The sequence below is a fragment of the Pseudopodoces humilis genome, chromosome 10 (assembly GCF_049639895.1).
Source record: "Pseudopodoces humilis isolate 2021_Gansu_Grassland_sample_001 chromosome 10, ASM4963989v1, whole genome shotgun sequence".
NCBI lineage: Eukaryota > Metazoa > Chordata > Aves > Passeriformes > Paridae > Pseudopodoces > Pseudopodoces humilis.
The window spans coordinates 23,595,797-23,614,956 of record NC_142209.1 but is presented as its reverse complement, the minus strand read 5'-3'; the positions used below and the strand labels follow the sequence as shown (position 1 = coordinate 23,614,956).

The 19,160-nt window shown below is 40.3% G+C and overlaps 1 protein-coding gene across 3 annotated transcripts; it reads left to right on the top strand.

The window, feature by feature from the left end:
• Positions 1–236: 236 nt before the first annotated feature.
• Positions 237–19,160, top strand: STIL (STIL centriolar assembly protein). Of its 3 annotated transcripts, none has more exons than XM_005521134.3 (16): positions 237–555; positions 1,602–1,709; positions 2,039–2,154; positions 2,264–2,451; positions 3,419–3,666; positions 4,492–4,575; positions 4,688–4,774; positions 6,415–6,562; positions 7,703–7,812; positions 8,596–8,710; positions 9,505–10,557; positions 11,853–12,018; positions 12,724–12,949; positions 14,839–15,031; positions 15,621–15,874; positions 17,690–19,160. In XM_005521134.3, the coding sequence occupies exons 2-16, from the start codon at positions 1,618–1,620 to the stop codon at positions 18,501–18,503; spliced, it is 3,894 nt and encodes a 1,297-aa protein (XP_005521191.2). In that variant the 5' UTR covers positions 237–555; positions 1,602–1,617; the 3' UTR covers positions 18,504–19,160. The 3 variants fall into 3 exon arrangements, with proteins under 3 accessions (XP_005521191.2, XP_087916747.1, XP_087916746.1); XM_088060621.1 differs by lacking the exon at positions 237–555 and adding an exon at positions 590–669; XM_088060620.1 differs by lacking the exon at positions 237–555 and adding an exon at positions 794–948.

Genomic DNA, 19,160 nt, shown 5'->3' with positions numbered 1-19,160 from the left:
GACCGGCGCGGCGCTCCAGCGGGCCCGGGCGTATCGGTTTATTGTTCGCCCCGCCACAGCCCGTTCCGGCCTGGCTTGGCCTGGCCCGTCTCGGCCCAGCGGCGGCGGCCCCGCTGCCATGGCAACGCCGCCGCATCGCCGCACTGCGCCTGCGCGCTCCCGCCCCCTGGCATTTTTAAACCCCCTGCGCGCGCGCTGGCGGTTGGTTTCCCCGAGGCGCGCTCTGATTGGCCGGGCGACCCGTTCCCCGCAGCGCGCCGATTGGGCCGAGGCGGGCGGAGGGGGCGGGTTCTGCGCTCTGATTGGCCGGCGGGGACAGAGGGCGGCCGGGGCCGCAGAAGGCGCCGGGGCGGGCGGGACGCGGCGGGATCGGCGGCGTTGGAGTCCGCGGTGTTCCCGGCGCCGCTTCTCCCCCCTCACGGCCGCTGCCCGGCCGAGCCGGCGGCTGCAGCGGGCAGGCCCCGCGCCGGTGAGAAGGAGAAGAGGAGAGGGCGAAGAGGAGAGGGCAGAGTTGTGGCCCAGCCCGGACCCCGTTCGGCCCGGCCCGGATCTGAGGTACCCGCTCGGCGCCGGGAGGGCCCGTATCGCCCCAGCCCCGCCGGGCACGCCGCGCCCGGTGCCCCTCTGCGAGTGCGGCTCTGCATATAAAGAGCTGAGGGGGGAGAGGGGGTGAGCTTCTGCTTAGTGCTTGTCAAGTTGGAACAGTGGGGCTTTAATAGAATTTTCCCTTTTACAGACTTTAAGTTTGAGGCTTATTTGGGTAATTGGCTTTTAAGGGGAATTAATTAACTGCCGCTGGAAGCATTAGAGGTGGCTGAGTTCCTTGGAGGGCTGCTTTAAAAATAAAGTTCATTCCTGGCAAGTTGAAGTGCAGAGGAAACACCTTTGCTTGGCAAAGTTTCATGCTTGAGATAACTACAGAGAGACTTCTGGCTTGTTTGTTGAAAGGTATTTGCCAAATTATATGGGCTGTCAATTGTTTTGTATGTTGCTTTGTTTAGTCACCTCAAAAAAATCTAATCCTGCTCGTGTATATAAGTTAATATCATTGCATACTTATTTCTCCAGGGCTCTTTGAAGTCTGACTGCAAGTTTTGCACTGTACTATTTGAGTTAAGCCAAAGCTTTATTTCAGAAGTCTTCAAAGTTTAAGTGTTTTGAATGCTCACTTGAAATACTGAGACTAAAACAGGGCTTTGGGAAGCTGATCTAGTGTTAAATTTGCTAAATCATATTTTTTGTGCTATGTGAGTCTCTAATTAGTGATGACTCTTTTTCTCACTAAACTATATCCAAGCAGCTTTTCCTTAAGCTTTATCTGCAAGCTTGTATTTTGGCCATTGTATCTTCCAAGCTTCCACGAAGAAACTGTTAGGTGGACAATAAAGGTTTTGTGTTGATTTCGTAACTCTGACAACTTTGTAGGACAGAGTTTCTGCTTTGTTGGCCTGGACTTGAAGCAAAAAAAGTACCAACAGATTATGTATCCTATTTCTTGGTGTTCTTACTGTGTCGTGCCTTTGTTCCTTCTTTGAAACGTTGTAAAATAACTGTCCCAAAGATTTTTTTTTTTTTTTTTTAAATCTCTGTGATTTTCCCAGATTTGTTCCCAAAAGGATGGTCCCTTTCAGTTTCCCTCTGTCCAGGTGTGCACTTTGGGACCCCATCCCCATGGGCGATGTCATTGGCGCACATGTCACCTATTACAGGTATCAATAACCTTTTTGGGGAAGCTAAGGGTTAAATTAAATTATGGATTGTGTGATGCAAAGCCTCATTTTGTCTTTTGATTCTGTTGTATGACAAGGTGCAAAGGAAAAGGAAGCAGTGTGTTTGTTAGAAGCATATAGGGATTTTCACTGGAAAGATTTCAGTTTCCGTTCCTTTCCTTTGTGTAACAGTCCAGTAGCTTGAAGGTGCATCTGTCTAAAGTAACTTAATTTTATTTTGTTTTCTTCCCATATGAATAAGTGATACTTTTAAAAAACAATCATTTAAAATAATTTGTGACTTAAACTTGCATATTGTCTATTTTTAGAAACCCCAAACTATCTCTGGTGGAGAAAACCTTGCGGCTTGCCTATCGCCATGCTAAGCAGAATGAAAAGAAATCATTTTCCTGTTTTTTGCTTGGGACCCTGGTAGTAGATGAAGGTAATTCTAAACATGAGGTAGACAGGCAGCATTGCTTGGTTGAGTAAGCTGCTGTTAAGCAGCCTGAGTTGTTGCTCTTGGACTCTAACTTTATTTATTTATTTTGAAGATGGGGAAGGCATAACGCTAACAATAGATCGTTTTGATCCTGGCCGAGAAGTTGCTGGTGGATCGGGCAAAATTCCAACTGCAGCCCTTCCTGGAGACTTTTTGATTCCATGTACAGTTAATGCCTGGGGACCTTGTTCAGATAATATAATAGTGCATAGTGTTGATGATATCAGCTTGGCTTTCAAGGTAAGCAGCTCTTAGCAACTTTTGGGTCTCTTAAGCAGTGTACTGTCTGCCAGGCAGGACAGTGGACATGCACAGAGCTTGATTCCTGCACAGCAAGGTTATGGCTGAAGCAAGGCTATGTAGTTAATTGTGTGAAATGAGCTGCTTGAGTGTCACTGGAAAGTCTGTTTGGAACAGTTGAAGTCAGTTAATCCTCACAGGTGTTTAAGGATCACAGTCTTAAATCCTGGATGAAAAATCTTGCTGACTGAAGTTTTTCAGCTGATCTAGCCACCAAAGCCAGCAAAACAAAAGCAATTGCAGGAAACTTATTTAAACAAAAGAAAACAGCTTTTTTGTCTTTTTTTCCCTCAAAGTTGTCATTAATCAGTTGCAGTGTTTAGGCACTTGTTGTTGAAGTGTTGCTAGGCTTGTGGCACGCCCAAAAACATATAAAGCCCTATGCAGGTTAGCAGCCATAGCTGAAATGTGTGCTCTGCTGTACACATGTAATCTACTAAATACACTTTCCATTCCTGTAGACTTTTTCCTGTAGTTGTTGTAGTGTATATTTTATACTGATTAAGCCTGCTTCAGATCTGAACCTTCCCATTACAATATATCCAGATGTTAAGTTACATATTTCTTGAATACAAGAAGGAAAACTTTGACAAATCAGCTTGAGCCTTTTAGTTGTCTGTTACATTAATTTTTATATAATTGAAGTAACCCCACGTTTTCTAATGCATCATGACACATTGCGAAGGTGTACATAGCGAATTTTCAAGTGTATTCTGCATTATTCATTGTATTCAGTAGAGCAGTGACCTTTGGAGACCTGGGTTAATGGCTTTTTGTGTAGTACCTACTGCAATAGTAGCTGTGATCAATGATTTGAGTTCCTAGTGTTATACATCTTAAATCATGGTAATCATATGAAAATAATTTAGTGTATTTAACTCTTTTTTTTTTTTTTTTTTCCTTCTAGGGTCTGCGGCAGAGTCTGTGCAGTAAAGAATCTCTGGATCTTTCTAAACTGCTCACTGTTAGAGCTCACATTGTTTTCACAGAAAACCTGGATACTCTATACTTTAATTTCCACTGGGCTTCTCTTACTGTGGCCAATATTTTGGAGTACACCCCTGTGAAGTCTGTCCCAATTATTCCAACAGCCCTAGCAAGAAATTTGAACAGTCCTATGAATATTGCACAAGTTCAAGGAACTTACAAATGTGGGTGAGTAAAGGGTGGTGCTAAAGCTGTCAAAGTTGCCTGTCAGTTTCTTGCCTTTCCTAAAGGAGGTGGGTAGGAGAGATCTCAACTGTACTTTGCCTTTTAGTAAAATAACTGGCATTAAAATGGCATGTCTTCTGGCCTTGGAAATGTATTAAAAGTTATGAACAAGAAACAGGACATGGGGTGGAGCAAAAGTAGGAGTTCTTGCTTTTGGTTTCAGTGAAAGGATCTACCTACTGGGGCAGGAGTTAACTAACCTCTAGTTAACATAATAAATATAAACAGCTTCCAGCTTTGTAAACATTATCAGTGCTTGTCCTACAATGAAAATCAGGTGAATGCAAAGCTTTTTTTTTTTGTTAATTGTGCTTCTGAGATGGTATTGGGGAGTCATCATTCTGAGTGGCAACTAATTTAGTAGGATGAACTAAGGATAGATCAGGGAAATAATTTGAAGCAACTGAATGTCATTTTATTTGGACAGGAACTTTATGAATGCCTCTCTGAAAGTTACTCTTCAAATTTAACATGACTTGTACTTCAGGATTTGTTATGAACACTAATTCTAGTATTCACTAAAATGCTACAAATAGTACTAAATATTTTTTGTCCTTGATAACTCTTTGATATGCAGGGAATTGCTGAAAAGTTGGGGAGTTGCTGTTTAGTGTGTGGAATAAGGGTAGTTTTGATTTTGTATTTTATTTTCCCTAAATTTCTTTTCTTGCAGTATTTTCTAAACTTGTACTTGTCTCTTCAGGATTTTTTTTTCTGAAAAACTGCCTTCCAAAATACTAAAAAAACCCAACTTATGTTTTCTTTCAGCTACCTTACTATGGACCAAACACGGAAATTGCTTTTGCTGCTTGAGTCTGATCCCAAGGCTTATGCTCTGCCTTTAGTTGGAGTGTAAGTGTTTGTCCAGATTAAAACACACACAGATTTGAGATATATCTGAGGGATAAATAGCAAAAATTTGGTAACAGAACTGTCTCTAATTAGATTTTTTTCGTACTTCTAGTTGGCTGAGTGGAGTTACACACATCTGTAGTCCTCAAGTCTGGGCCTGTTGCTTGCGGTATTTGTTCAGTTCTTCAATTCAGGAAAGGCAAGTCACTTTTATAGGTAAAACATAGAAGCTATTGGCTGCCTAAAAAAATGTTCCACAGAAATGCATGACAGCATGGGCTCTGCTCAAAGATATTTGAGGAAATTCTGTGTTTGATATGTTGTATAGAGGTAAGGCTGTCTGGTTTAAGCGTTCTTTTTGGTTTTGGCTTCTGCACAAAAGTTTTCTGTGGCTGAAATGTTGGAAAGCGGAGCTCATATCTCAAAGTCAGAAGAGGGTAAACATTAATATCATTAAGGTCACTGCATTTTAGTTTAAATAAGAAGCCACAAGCAGGAAACAGTAGTTTAAACAGTGGTGGGCTTTTGGTTTTGAACTTTTGTTAGGGGTATTTTCTTTGAGGTAAGTTTTCTTCCTGATTGTGCCTGACCAACATATTGAAGCATATTGATTTGCAGCTTATGGTGTCCTGTTAAGACTTCCTGATAAATGTTCAGATTTTTTAAGACTCTTTGCATTCTGAGGTGTTTTTTCATTGTGATATTAGTGGATAATCATTCCTCATTGTCTGCATCTTTTCACTTGTAACATTTGTGTTCTCTTTGTATGGAGCTGGGACAGAGTTCAGGTGTTTATAGTTTGAAACTGCACCTCAGGTAGATGAGACTCTAAAATGTGTTGTATGCATAAGCACTTCTGATTGACCACACTTGTTTTTAAATTAGGAAATATAACATTTGCTACATTTGGTTTGAATTACAGATGTCTGTAATTACAAAATAGATGACTTCTTTCCCTTAACAACTGAAATATGCCCAAACACAGATAAGAGACCAATTAGATTATTAGTTAGGCCAGTTGGATGCTTGACTGTCATTAACTTTCACTGATGCCATCGTGGAAGTGGATTAGGGAGATTTGATGAACCATGCAAACAGCATTAACCCCTGCTGCTAACTGCTTAATCTGTGCATCATACATTTTTAACTCTTTAAGCTGTAATTGTAATTTTGAAGTTGCATGAATGTGTTTTTTAGGCATCCTGTTTCTACTACTTTTTCTATCACATATTATTTAATGAAAAAGCAAACAAATAACCCCACAAACAAGCATGTTACGAATACTATAAAAAGAAAAACTTTTCTGAAAGTAGTGCTACCTTTTCCTGGAAACACACATTGTTGTCATTATCTTTGAACTTGTGTTAAATGCTGATTATTGTTACTCTCTATTCTCAACTTGTAGAAAAAAAAATTGCAATATCATTTTCCTTAAAAAAAAAAAACCTTTTGCTAATGAATGTTTTTTGAATGTTTAGGGATAGCCAAGTCACTAAGTGTCTTTATAATGCATCTTCAACTGAAAACTTAAATACAATATCTTCTTACAGATGTTTTCTTCTGTGTTATGTTTGAACTCTTCCAGAAATTAATTTAAAGTACTAAGTGATTGTAGAAGTTTGAAATACAAAGGAGATGAATTATTCCCACTACTCTGCTTTTCTTTGATCTTGAATGTGGCTACAGTCATAAATCAATCTCCACTATAGCTCAGCACCACTCAGAATGCTGTGATTCACCAGTTTGCTAAATTGTGGGAAAATTTGCTCACTGTATTGGAAATCTAAGGGCCTTCTTCATGTTTAAGTTATTTAAAGATTTGTTTTTCTTCTAATTTAGGGTTTTTTCAGAATCTGGGAGTTTTCTCATTGTGCTTTATTCATTGACACACAAGGAACCGGAGTTTTATGAATGTGTTCCATGCAGTGGGCAGACTGAGTTGGGGTTTCAGATCCTAACTTGTCATGAAACAGTTCACTTCTTCAAAGTAAGTGTCTTGCTTTCCTCCTGCATCATGGTACTTAAAAATTTGCCTTAAAAGAGTCATTATGATGTGATCCAAATGGATCTGCAGTGTTTGAACATGATGTAGTTCTATACAGCTGCTTTTTCCTAGGGACTACTGTAAATTCAGTTTGTCCCCTCAAACTGAGAAATTACTTCCAAAGTTAGCACTGCTCACTTTTCTAATAGCATTAAGCCTCTGTCTTTTAAGTATACTGCGCTGTGTTGTACTTGATTGGTGTTCCTTCCTGCTAGTGACCTTCTGGCCTTATGAGCAGAGACTCAGACTTCCTACCACATTTGTTACTCTGGTGTGCTGTGTTCACCTTGGCCACATCTAACGCCTGCTCTGGGTGATGCTTGCTAGAGAGCAAAGCTGAGTGTCATGCTTTGCTTGAAGTTGAATGCAGAAAGGAATTCAGAGGTTACCAATTTTATCACAGTTTCATCAATGGCAAATTTCATCTTTGTGCAGAGTAACTCTCTGAAAGAAATTGATTATATGAATCTGGGAGATGGCTAATAAGGTTTGAGGAAGTTCTAGGAATTCTTAGTTCCTTATCTGTTTTCCTAGGCTTGTGCAGAACCTGAAGTTGTTGTGTTATTTTGTTCAGTAAATGCTGCTATGCTCTGTCAGAGAAGCAGTGAGTGTAATATGGGTGCCATGCTGTGTGTTCAGTTCTCTTCCCAATTGAATTTCCTTGTTCAGGCCATCTTCTACCTTTAGCCTAGGAACAACTTGGCTTTCTGAAGATGGTCTCTCCACAGAAGCTCACTTCTGTTGTCTCCAGGAGTTGCCCAGCTGTGCTGTGTAGAACAGTACAGGAACATTTGCTGTTTCCTGTAGTGGTGGCAGTCCTGGAGGAGTATCTGAGCAGTTAGAGTGAGGAAGCATCTGCTCATGACTATAATTAGCCCAACTACTTTGCAGAGTAGCAGGGGAACAGTGCTCAACAGGAAGGGAGGTTGCCTGTTTCCTTGTAGTGGTGAAAAATTTGAAAGTAGAGGACAAGCATCAAATAATCATATAAATGTCCTTAAAGCTGTTTCTTTGGGAGTAGTACCTCAGTGGTTGAAAGTTTGAAGGTTTTGTACTTCACAAATTTGGATCATTTCATTCCAGAATGTTGAATCATCAGACAGAAGCCCTATGCAGTTTGAGTTGAGTGCAGAAAACCAAAATGCAGAAACTGAGTTCTTCAGCAGAATTTGCAAGAAACTTCCAATCAAAAGGTAAATCTCTCAGATGCCATTTATATGCAAAAGTGAAATATTTATTGGATGGGGTTTTTGATCTGTTCTGTGCTGTGTGTCAGTTTAGCTGTGCATACATTCTCTTGCATTAAAATCTGTATGTGCTTTTGTTTATTCCTAGAGTTAATATTTTTCAACTAAGGTGGTCTAGCTGACTGTATTCCAAAAAAGTCAACTTGGTACTGGTGGTTTTAATTTATACAGTGGGTGTTTCTAAAAAGGCTTCCTCACTGATGAGGCTTAGTTCACTCTATTAAGCTTTAAGTGAGATCTGTCCTTTGAAGCAAATCTCTAATTCAAATATACTTATGTCAGAAAAAATTTGTTTTTTTCTTCCCACTCCAAGACCTGGATAGGTTGAAACTTAGTCATTTTTGAAAACCTGGCTTATCCATCAAATTTTTATATATGACTAGAAAATAGCCTTTATTTTCCTTTAAACAACATTAAAATCTTTACTGTGGCACCTCCTATCTTTTTACTATAAACCAGTGCTTTACTGTTGGAAGGTGACACTTAAAAGGTGTGTTTGTGTGATGCTGTGGGGAGGAAGGATTTGTATCTTCTTGCCCAAAACCAGCATTTGTATGTTCATTGTTTCATCTTAGAACTGTTTGCTGCTGACCAGGGGGAAGATGAATAGCAACTGCTTCTTAGAAAAATGATGCACTGTATATGATGTATTAAAAAACATGAAGTTTCATGTTACCGCTGCCAAATCTGACAACCAAAAATTTTTACTTTGATTTATTTTGGTTTTAGTTCTCCCCGAGGCTCTTCACCCAGCAAGCTGTCAGCAAGTGATCATGACTCTGGTGTGGAAGATGAGGATTTATCCCCCAGACCAATTCCAAGTCCTCATCCAGTGAGTCAACAGGTAACTACATAAATAGTTGCTCCAGGTAGCTCAGATGTGATGCTTAGAGCAGCAAAACTCATTGTAAGGGAACTGTGGAGTGTAAAGCTTCTCTCTGAGTGCTAGCAAGGGAAAACAGAATTGAAGAAATAAACCAAGAGTTCATTTCTCTAGTTAACTTCTCTAGTTAACCTGCCATTTTTCAAGGATTCTAGACACTTTGATTCCTGTGCAGGCTATGATTTTGGAACATAGAGGGTAGTTTCTACTTTAGGGGTCTCACTGTTGTTGGATGGAAGAGCTGTAGTGTCTAAAACACAGACAGCAAGCTCTTGTGTTTTCTTATTTCATTTACCCAAAAGATCTGCTGCTGTCCTTTTTTTACTGAAGTATGTGCAAATATAAATACCAGCCCTTGTACAGCACTAGTCTAGAAAGATGTGATAATTGTCTATAAAATATGTTCTATTGAAGCTGTCTCCTGGATCTAAGAATAGTAAGAGGGTCCACCTCTAGTAGGGGAATATCCATATTCTGAAATGTACTTCCAAATGACATGGAGCATTCATTTGGCAGACATGGTCATTACACTATATATATGAAAGCAGTTTTCCTTTCAGAATGATCCTAGGGATATTGCTGCTTTTTCTGGATTCTCCAGTCTTTTTAGGAATGTGTTTAACATGTGGTTGGCTTGGAGTTGATAATCAGCATGTATTGATTTTAAATGAAAACATTTTCTTTGAGGAAATTCTACATTCAAAGAGTAGACAATGTTTTAAAATTATCATACGTGTGTGTATTTGTACCTTCAGGTTACCAGAATTTTTCCTTCAGTGCCAGAGCTGTCGCTTATTTTGGATGGGAGTTTCATAGAATCAGGACAATCATCTAAACCTGTGGGGACTTCAAGTGCTAAAAGTCCACCCCCAGTGCCAAATCAGCCTATTAAAAAGAAGTGGTGCATGAGATCTACGTGTCACCCCAGCCAGCACTCTGAAGATAGGCAGAACTTTCCTGCTAATATGGGAGATTCCTCTTTGAGACAATTACCAAATCCTATACACCAGAAAATTCCAGCTTCAATGCCTTGTAGAGGAAATCAAGCTCTACTACAGCAGCAGGTGCAGTGTAAGAAGGCTTCCCCTCAATCAAGGAAGAGTTCAGGATCATCTTCTCCTTCAACCCCTTGTAGTGGGCCTTCCCCAGATACATCTGTGCACCACCCCAGAAAGCCACTGGAAAAACTTGTATTAAATCCTGAAAGTGTCACACCACAGGGAGAGCCTCCAGTTCGGAGAACATCAGTATCTGGTTCCAAGCAGCTTCCTGCTGTTACACAGCCAGTCCTCCACAACTCTGCTTTGTCAACACAGACCTGCAGACAACCACCAGACCTGCAGGTGCCAGTTCAGGTGCCACCTTCCTGTCCAGCATGCAGCTGTCAGTGTCCTTCTTCTCTCCAGTATAATCCCATAAACTCTTGGCAAGGAATTGGTAAAATGAGCCCCAAACATGGAGCGGAAATCCAATCAGAGATGGCTCAGCAAAATCCTTGTGCAATGTTCCATCCGAATATCATTTGCCCAAATGTTTGCTGCAACCCAGGATATAGCACAAGCAGCCCTATAAACCTGAGATATCCTGGGAAAACAGGGAGCTGTTCTCTTGACAGTGGCTTATCACCTGGAGTAAGGATGCCATCGAGTGTGAGCCCTTCGAGTCCACAGTGCTGTGCAGCCCACTCCCCGTGCCTGCACTCGCCTGCTCCTGCAGCAGCATCAGATAATGGAATGATGGGATTATCTCCAGATGCATACCGGCTTCTTACTGAGCAGGACAGACAACTCAAATTACTTCAAGCTCAGGTTTGTGGAAATGGCAGCTTTCTCCTCTGCCCTCTCTGTGATTATGCTTTGATAGTTCCCCTGCCAAAGGAATTAAATTAATTGTTGTCTATCTGTGTTGGAACAAGGGAGCCTGTCATACCAGCTGCAGTCTGGACATGGAAAGGGGACTCAATTAGCTGTACCAATTGGTGTCCATTTAAAAATTATTTGACTTATGTCTCATTAAAATTTGCAGTTAATTTTGTGGTAGTTCCATAGCATGAAGGTTTCTTTTTAGCTGACTGTTTGCAATGCAAACTGATACACTTTCTGTATAAATGCTTTTCTACTTATATGCTTGTCTGTGTAAAAAAAAAAAAAAAAATATTGCATAGGCTATAGGCTTTGGAATTATTGTAAACATACAGATGAAGCACTGAATGTTCTCATGTTGCTTTTTCCGCCTTCAAACCTGCAGCTCTCTGAGCTGTTGCTTTGTAAACTTCAGTTGTCTGCATCGATTCCTGATTTATCAGGTCTTTGCTTGCTAGAAAACTGGACTTTGGAGGTCTTGCTGTGTTCTGTTGCCTCACCAGGTTAAGCTTCTTCAAAATACCAGCCCCTTGATCAACCTGCTGGCCCTGTATTTTGCAGGGTATGATTTGGGGCTGAAGAGACAGAGTTTAAATTTTGCTGCTGGTGATGAATAATACAAACAGGAAAGTTTGCAATACTTGACCTAGAAAATTGCAGCTGGAATTTGGTTTTGGTGTAGTTCCTGTATGTAAAGTCAAGGTCCCAAAGCATGGGTTGTGTGTGAGGGGAACCCCTTCTTACTGCAGCCTTCACTGTTTCTGTGTTTCTCCCTGGAGCTGCAAACTAATCGGTGAACAGGGTGGATGAAAATCCTAGAGAGAAGATTGCCTGGCAACCTTAATTTTATCATTTAATTGCTTAGCTTTGTAATTAATACAAAGTTAGTGTAGGGACAGTTGGCATATAAATGCTTGGCTGGTAAGTCGGTTAATAGGCTTTGTATGTGAATGAAAGGGAAGGAATACTTCCAGCAAGTGTGGTGCAAATAGGCTTTACCCAAGTTGTCTTGGTGCTGCCTCTGCCAGTGTGCTCAAAGATCTTTGCTAGCTCTGCCAACATTGAAATTGGTGTTTTGATTTACGCTGTGTGCACTGCTGGGAGCTGGAAGGTGTTCAGACTGCTGTGGCAGCGCAGCCTGTATTTGAATCCAGATCTTAGCAGAACCCAATTAATTCCCTTTTGCTTGTTATAGCTTATATTTTATTGTGCAGATCCTAATTTTGTGATGACTGTTACAGATCCAGCGCTTACTGGAAGCACAGGCTCGCCAGGCGGGTTCCTCAGAGGCGGCAGCAGCCAGCCAGGCTACGCAGCCGGAGAAGCCAGGGGACCTTGTTTCCATGGAAACACAGACCTCACCGAGATCACACAAGAGGAAAAGTGTGAGCGTTGCTGTGAGCACAGGTAATGCTTCCTTCTTTTAAAACAGACTGGCACCACTTTTTCTGGATGTTTCTGTGGTTTGTTTGGGCATGGAGGAAATGTTTTGCAGAAATGCTGAAGCTGTGCACCAAGCTTAGGCTGGAGTTACTTTTGGCTTTGATTGCCATCACTGAAAGAATTACTTTTCCAATTGCTTTAGAAAGGTGTTCTATTTGAAATAGTGTCTTGTTGAAACATAGCTCCACTTTTTTTTTATTTTAGTACACTGTTTTGAAAAGTAATAGTTTCTGTGCCATATAATGTTCTAATAAATATATTATTGATGTTATTTGTGAATTGTGCATGAAGAGATTGTATTTGCTTTAATTTAGGCAAGTTATGCAGCTGTATCTGTACAGCTGCATATTAACATATTGCTTCCTATTAAATCCATGGAAATGTTGTGGTTAGTCTGGAGGAGACTTTGAAACAGGCTCAAGGTCAATGCATTAATATGATTTAATACAATAATTTATTTTCATCAAGTATACTTTGGAAGAAACTAGGACTTGAACAATGTTTTGGCAACTTTTAGCTGATTTAAAGTGTAAATTACTTTTGAAATGGTAAAAGAAACATGAACGGGAGAAAATTATTCCTCTAATTCCTCTAGCTATACAAAGCCAAAAGGTCTCAGAAGACAGTAATGACTCTTCCTAAATAGTTAAATCTCTAATTTTGTTCTAGGTGCTAGTTTATTTTGGAGTACAGCCTCTGAAAAACAAGACAACTCCATACAACAAGGGAAAAAAGAAGATGGAGAAATTTCTAAGGAGGACATACGCATTTCAATTAATGCTGAACAAGATGCAAGTAATACAAGTATTGCTTCTTCCTTAAGGGTGGTGGACATGCCCAGCTTTGTAGAGAGTATTCGCCTTCAGGAAGAAGGAACTAATCAGAACACGCCCCAGTAAGTAACAGAAACACCCTGTGCTCACATAATGTGCTGAACTGCCTTATGTAAGTTATTACTTCTGTAATATTTTTTTCTTTGGGAGTTATAAATAGTCTGACTTCAGCTGTTGTGTTCTCTCTCTTCTTTATTTTTTTAATTATGCTTTGAATTGTACAGCTCACCAGAACACAGCTGCCTTTGGAGTCTGCATTTATCAGTTGTGCAGGTTTAGCTCACCTAGCTATCAGCAGCAGATGATGGCAAAAACCTTTAACTTCCAAAAGCATGCACTGTGCTGGCAGCATTCTTTTCTTACCTCAAACCCTGACTGGGAAAGAGGTGCTGCTATACTCAGTTGTTTCCTTACAGTGGCTTTTCCTTGTCAGCATTCAGAACCCTTCCCATTCTGACAGGGCTTGGGATGAGGAGTTTGATTATGCTCCCTGAATTTCTCTTTATTTTATTCCTGATTACTTTGTGTGTGGTGCATGCAGATACTGACTTCACTGCTGTTAATTTAATTATTTTTAAGCTCAGTTTCTTTATAGTGTAGTGACTAATCTCAGACTAATTTGGGAAGTGGTTTTAAAATTATTTTAATTATCTATATGGATGCTATTTCTACGTAGGAGTAGCTCAACAATTTAGCACTTTAGTGATCTAGTATTGTCTAAGCTTAGAAAGCCAAAGGAGGGGGAATACCCTTCCAGTTAAATTAGGTTCCTAAAATGCTCATTGGGAAAAATGATGGTAATGGAGCTATAACATAACTACACATAGTCCTTGATTAAAGTACTGTCTGCAGACATATACTGCTACCAGAAACATTATGGATTCAGGTCAATCTTATGAACATCAGTTTTAGTATAAAGCCATCTTAAGGTTCTCTTCAATGTAGATTCATAAACTGATAAAATAGCTGTAGAGTGTCTTCTAGTGAGGATATAGAGCATCACCCAGATTTCTTTGAGAATGAGTGGAACATTTTTGGGAATGATGAATAATTGCTGGTGTAACAGTAGCTGATAACCTACATTGACTATCTGGTATGTCACGTGGTTTAAATCTTATCGCTTTCAACACAGGCAATTGATCAGTTGAGTTCTGAAATTCCCTTATCTTACACTTGTCTCCTCAGGAGGAACAGGAAGGGAGAGGAGGGTCGCTTGAGGATCTTCCTGGGATGATAGTAGTATTGATATGTCTGGTCTCCAAAGGCTTATGCAATGCACACACCAACTGAGGGGGGTGCAGACTATTGTATTATAACTCATTCAGTGTTTACCCTTTTTAGCCTTTATAGCTCTTCTTTCACATCTCTTACTGAAAAATATTTCAACTATTTTTGTTTGTTTTGTCTGTGTTTGTTCTCAGTTTGTAGATACCCAGTGTGCATGTGTGTACTTGTAACTGTCTCTGAGAAGTTCTTAAACTGCCACAGGAATCCCATGATAAGTTATGTACCTTGGTAAAAGCAGCTTTTTGAATAAGTCATGTCAGAGCATACAGAAGATACTTGTTCCTGAAGGCTTATAAGTGAAATGCTGAAATATAAGTTCCAAATTGTTAATAACTTTCATTTGTTTTAAGTCATAAGAGTGTCCCTGAGTTTTGACCAGTCCAGAGATGCCATTGCCACTTTCAAATCACCTTTTGAAAAACTAGTCAGGCTGTTTTAGTTGCATTGTTAGAAGTCTATTTCCTCATTCCTCCAATGATTTTTGAGAGGAAGTGACTGCAGAAAAGAGCAAAGCCTCGAGCAGCAGGCAAAACTAAAACCCGTTAGGAGCTGTTTGCAGTACTTGTTCTCTTCTGATGTTCATAAAAATATAAAATATGTGTAATGATAATGATGCTTTTGCTCTTTCAAGGAAGTATGTAGCTATCTTGGTGTTCTCTTCCAGAACTGGAAACATTTCCCAAGCACTTGTTCGTGGTTCATCCTTGGAAGAAAGTGTCAGTGTGTCTTTACAGAAAGAGCCATCGGAGGGAGCCAGGAGCCAGGTGGTGGTAACAAGTGAGCAGAGCTCGGAGCCACCCACCTCGCTGCTGCCTCTGCAGCCCTCAGAGGAGCAGAAGCTTTACCAGGACTTACTGGTAACCTATGCACATTTTATATTCTGCACTGAATGCAACAGTCAGAACAGCACCCTGCTGAAGTTATGATGTGGTATGGACATGAATGAATGCTGCATGTGGTTTTCAAATTCACATAGAGCTCTACAGAAGGCTCCAAGTTTGTGGTTCTTCAATTTTTTGAAAATGTTTAAGTGGTTATTTTCTCTTTCATGCATACATGGAGTACTTTCTACTACTAATAATAATTGTTTAATTCAAGGACATAAGCTGATAAGTTCCCAAATTAGTGGCCTTTAAAATAACACAGCATTTTACCTTTAAGTCCCTTAAAGGGCAGATATTTTAATCTTGAAGAATATCAGTATGTGACGTGTTTAAATTCAGAACAGACTCTTATAGAAAGCTTCAAGTGTAAGATGTTCCAGTGTTTGACTACACTGCTGTGAGTTTAAGTGATTGCATCTGAACTGTATCTGAATTTGCCTTCTTTGTCAGAATAAACTATTAATCCATCAAGTTGTATTTGAAGTTGTGTAAATCAGGATTTTGGTATTTGACAGTCCCTGTATGTCATGATGTTTTTGCCATGTGCTCCCTTTTTCTGCAGGGCCAAGTAAACAACCTCTTAAAGACCTCAGAAGAGCAAGATCACTTGCCTTTAAAATCAGGATTTGTTACTGATGATGGTCCTACGTATCAGGATATTGATGATAGAGCAGAAGTGGCTTCAGAGGCTGACACAGGAGGGGTGGACAAAGAGAGTGTCATTAGTGCCACACTCAAACAGCTGAGGAGTCTTGGAGTGACAGTGGACTCACCTGGCAGTATAAAGGAAAATACACAAAAAGTGGAGAATGCCAGGTAAAATGCTTCTGGCTTTGAGTAGTAATGTGTAGATTCAACTTAAAATGAGGGCTTAGCTCAGTCAGTCAAGAGAAAACTCTATTCAGGCTACTGGGATTTGACTGCACCTCAATCTAGATTTCCTGCAAAACTGAAATACTGGCTCCTGCTCTGGGCATTTCAGATAGGTTTAAGAGCTCTGCTACCAAAACTTAGATTTATTTAAATATAACACAAGTAGCTCTTGCTGTTAGAGCATGTGGTGATTCTTAAAGCATTGTGCATGCAATTCCTTGGACTAGCAAGGAAGCTATGGGCAGTTCTTTGGTCCAAGTATTCCAGAGCAACTCTGGACTTGAGACTGAACATTAAGCAGTTGTGTGTTTTGTCATTGCTACTTAACCCTTGTCTTGCACTTTACCAGTATATGTGAAATCATTATTGTGGCTTTGGTATCTAATCAAAACTGGTTCTGTCCTAATTGCTTGTTACTGTGGATGCTGTGCCTCGAGTAGAGAAAGTGCTGGGGAGGGAAACAGCCTTATTAAAACAGAGGAAGGAACAGAGAAATAACTTCTGAAGGAGGGTTTTTAGGCACAGGAATTTACTTGTATAGCTGTGTAGGCATAGGCTGACTGCCTGGTACAGCTTCACTTTCATCTTTATTGTCTTCTTGATCCTAGTGTGTAGCTGTTATGTAAACAAAAAATCTAACTACCTCCTAATAAATCTTCTCTTCAGCCATGTGTCAAAAGCTGTTTCCAGTCATGGAGTTTCTAACCTCTTTTCTCTCCTTTTGACTTGTATTTTGTGGGGTGTTATTCTGGAATTTCTGGACTACCTTCCTGGCTGTAGTCTGTCAGTGTTCTTTTAATGTCAATAACATGCTAACATGCGAACCCATAAGGCAAAACTGGATCTCTTGGGGTTTTTTTCTTCAAACTTGGGGAGTGGGGTGGAGTTCTTCCTTCTGCCACTTTCAAGACTGATAAACAATTCTGAGAAAAGAGCTACAGCTCAGTAGAGAAGGAAACAACAGTACAGCTCCATAGCATGATAAGTGGTTGTTGTTGTTCTAAGCCAGTTTATTCTCCCTGGGCAAACTTCAGAATTTGTGCTCAGTGAAATAGGAGGCCTCTTAATTCTTACTTGATCTGAGGAGCTTGGGTTTGTGAACCAATATATGATGTGTGAACTAAATGCAATAGTTTACAACTATTACTGGTGTACCAGAGCTTGTTCTTTCAGTCCTCAAACACTATATATACATAGTGTTTATATATGTAGGTATATATACACAAGAAATTGCTGCAGCAGAACAAATTAATGTTTCCCATTTGAAGATATTTCAAAAGCTAAAACCTTGTAGGCTTCTGGAAACAGATGCTACGTCAAAGTTTCTGTAAAAGTCCTGGAACTGCTGTGCATTGGGAAAGATGTTCTTGGTCTCAGTCCTTTGGGCTGTATTTGGAGCTATAAAATTTGGGCTGTATGGTAGAATTTAGTTGTAGGGTCAGACACACAAAATGTTGCATTCACTGGTGAAAAAAGAACAAGAGCTCATACTTGCTTTAAAACCAAAACCAGCTCTGTAACCTGCTAGAGATGGGTGGTTCCTCATATGAGAGTACTGTGTATTGAAGAAGGGAATATCATCCATCTTCTGGCAGTGTTTGGCTACTGTGGGTGTGAGGTTTTCAGTATGTGCCGATATGATCTCAGTCCCAATGGAGCCGTGTTCAGAAGAAAGGAGAAATCAGTACAGTAAGAAAAATTGGGAGACTGACACTTCTCCTGTAATGCTAGTGTTAACTTTTTGATGTTTTATTTCAGCATCTTGGCGTGCATAAGTCCTGAAGCAGTGGTGCCTGGATTAAATTCCATGTCACTTGCCAATGTCAGCATGTGTCCCAATGTTGTTGATCTGAGCATGGAAGCAAATGCCATAGCACTGAAGTATCTCAGTGAAAATCAGTTATCCCAACTGTCTCTCAGTCGCTCTCAAAATCCTCTCGGAGATTTCGCCTTCCAAGACATCTTGCAAACAAATGCGGACAAGAGCATGGTGGGCCTGAGTTTAATTTCACCCAACAATATGTCTTTTGCAACCAAGAAGTACATGAAGCGGTATGGGCTGATACAGGGCAGTGACAGCAGTGAAGATGAAGAGGAGCTGCAGGCTCAAGATGGCAATTTTGGCACTGTCAAAAGCAAAAGCATGCCAGAAAAAAACTGTACCCCTGTGTTGGACAGCTTCAGCCACCAGACTGAATTACCTAAAAGAGTGGATGGAAGACTTCCCATTCACCTAAAAAGCCACAGCAGAGAGTTGACTAGTAATGCTTCTCCACCAGAATTAAACAGCCCTGTCTTAAGAAATATTACAAATGAAATTTTTCCTCCCAGAACAGATCAAGCAGATGAAAACTCACTTCAGTTCCTAAAGGATTTAAAATCAAAAACCAGATTGTTACCTGGGAGAGTTGAATTCACTGAACAACCCGTCAGGAAAGATGGAGATACTCGGGCCTTCCATGGAGATCTGCATACTCCAACTCTTGAAATGTTAAACCAATCAAACAGCATAAATTCTGTTGGCACCATTCTTGATGTGAAGCAGCTCAGGCAATTACCAAAGCTGTTCTGAACATCCCCTGAGATAGCTGCAACCACTGCTTCAAATCAGAGAGACCTCTCTGTAAAAGACTACAGGAAACCACGGATTGAGCTCTCTTTGAAGAGGTCACTCTGTTGTAGCAATGTAAAACTTGCAGAACTGAGTTTTCAGCCCAGCTCAGGGACAACCACCTCAAAGTGCCTGGCTGAGGCAGTGCTGATCAGCATAGACATGTGTGTGCACTTTTGTTTACAGTTAGGTGTGATTTTAAATCATATTGAAGGTGAATCAACCTGAGCCCAAGATGTACTTTTAATATAATTTTAACAGTGGTGATTACTTAAGTGTTCTGTTGACTTTTTAAAAACAGACTTTTCCATGTTTGTGCCAACTGTGAGCCAATGATAATGTGTGTGGCAGAGCAGGGGTAACAGAGCTAGAGCACTAATTTCTAGAAGTTTGCTGAAATGGTTGGATTAATGTGTGGGGGTTGTGTCTGTGGGGAAGTGAAGTATAACTTTGGCTTTACTTTGCGTAAAATTATTTTGAATTCAGCCAAAATGGCACATGTATGTAACTCTCTGTATCATGAAATCTTTGAAGGAAAAGCTGGCACTTTTAAACCTTGTAATTTTTTTTCACCTCTGTGTTTTCTATTTATTTAAAATTACATACTGGTCATAAAGG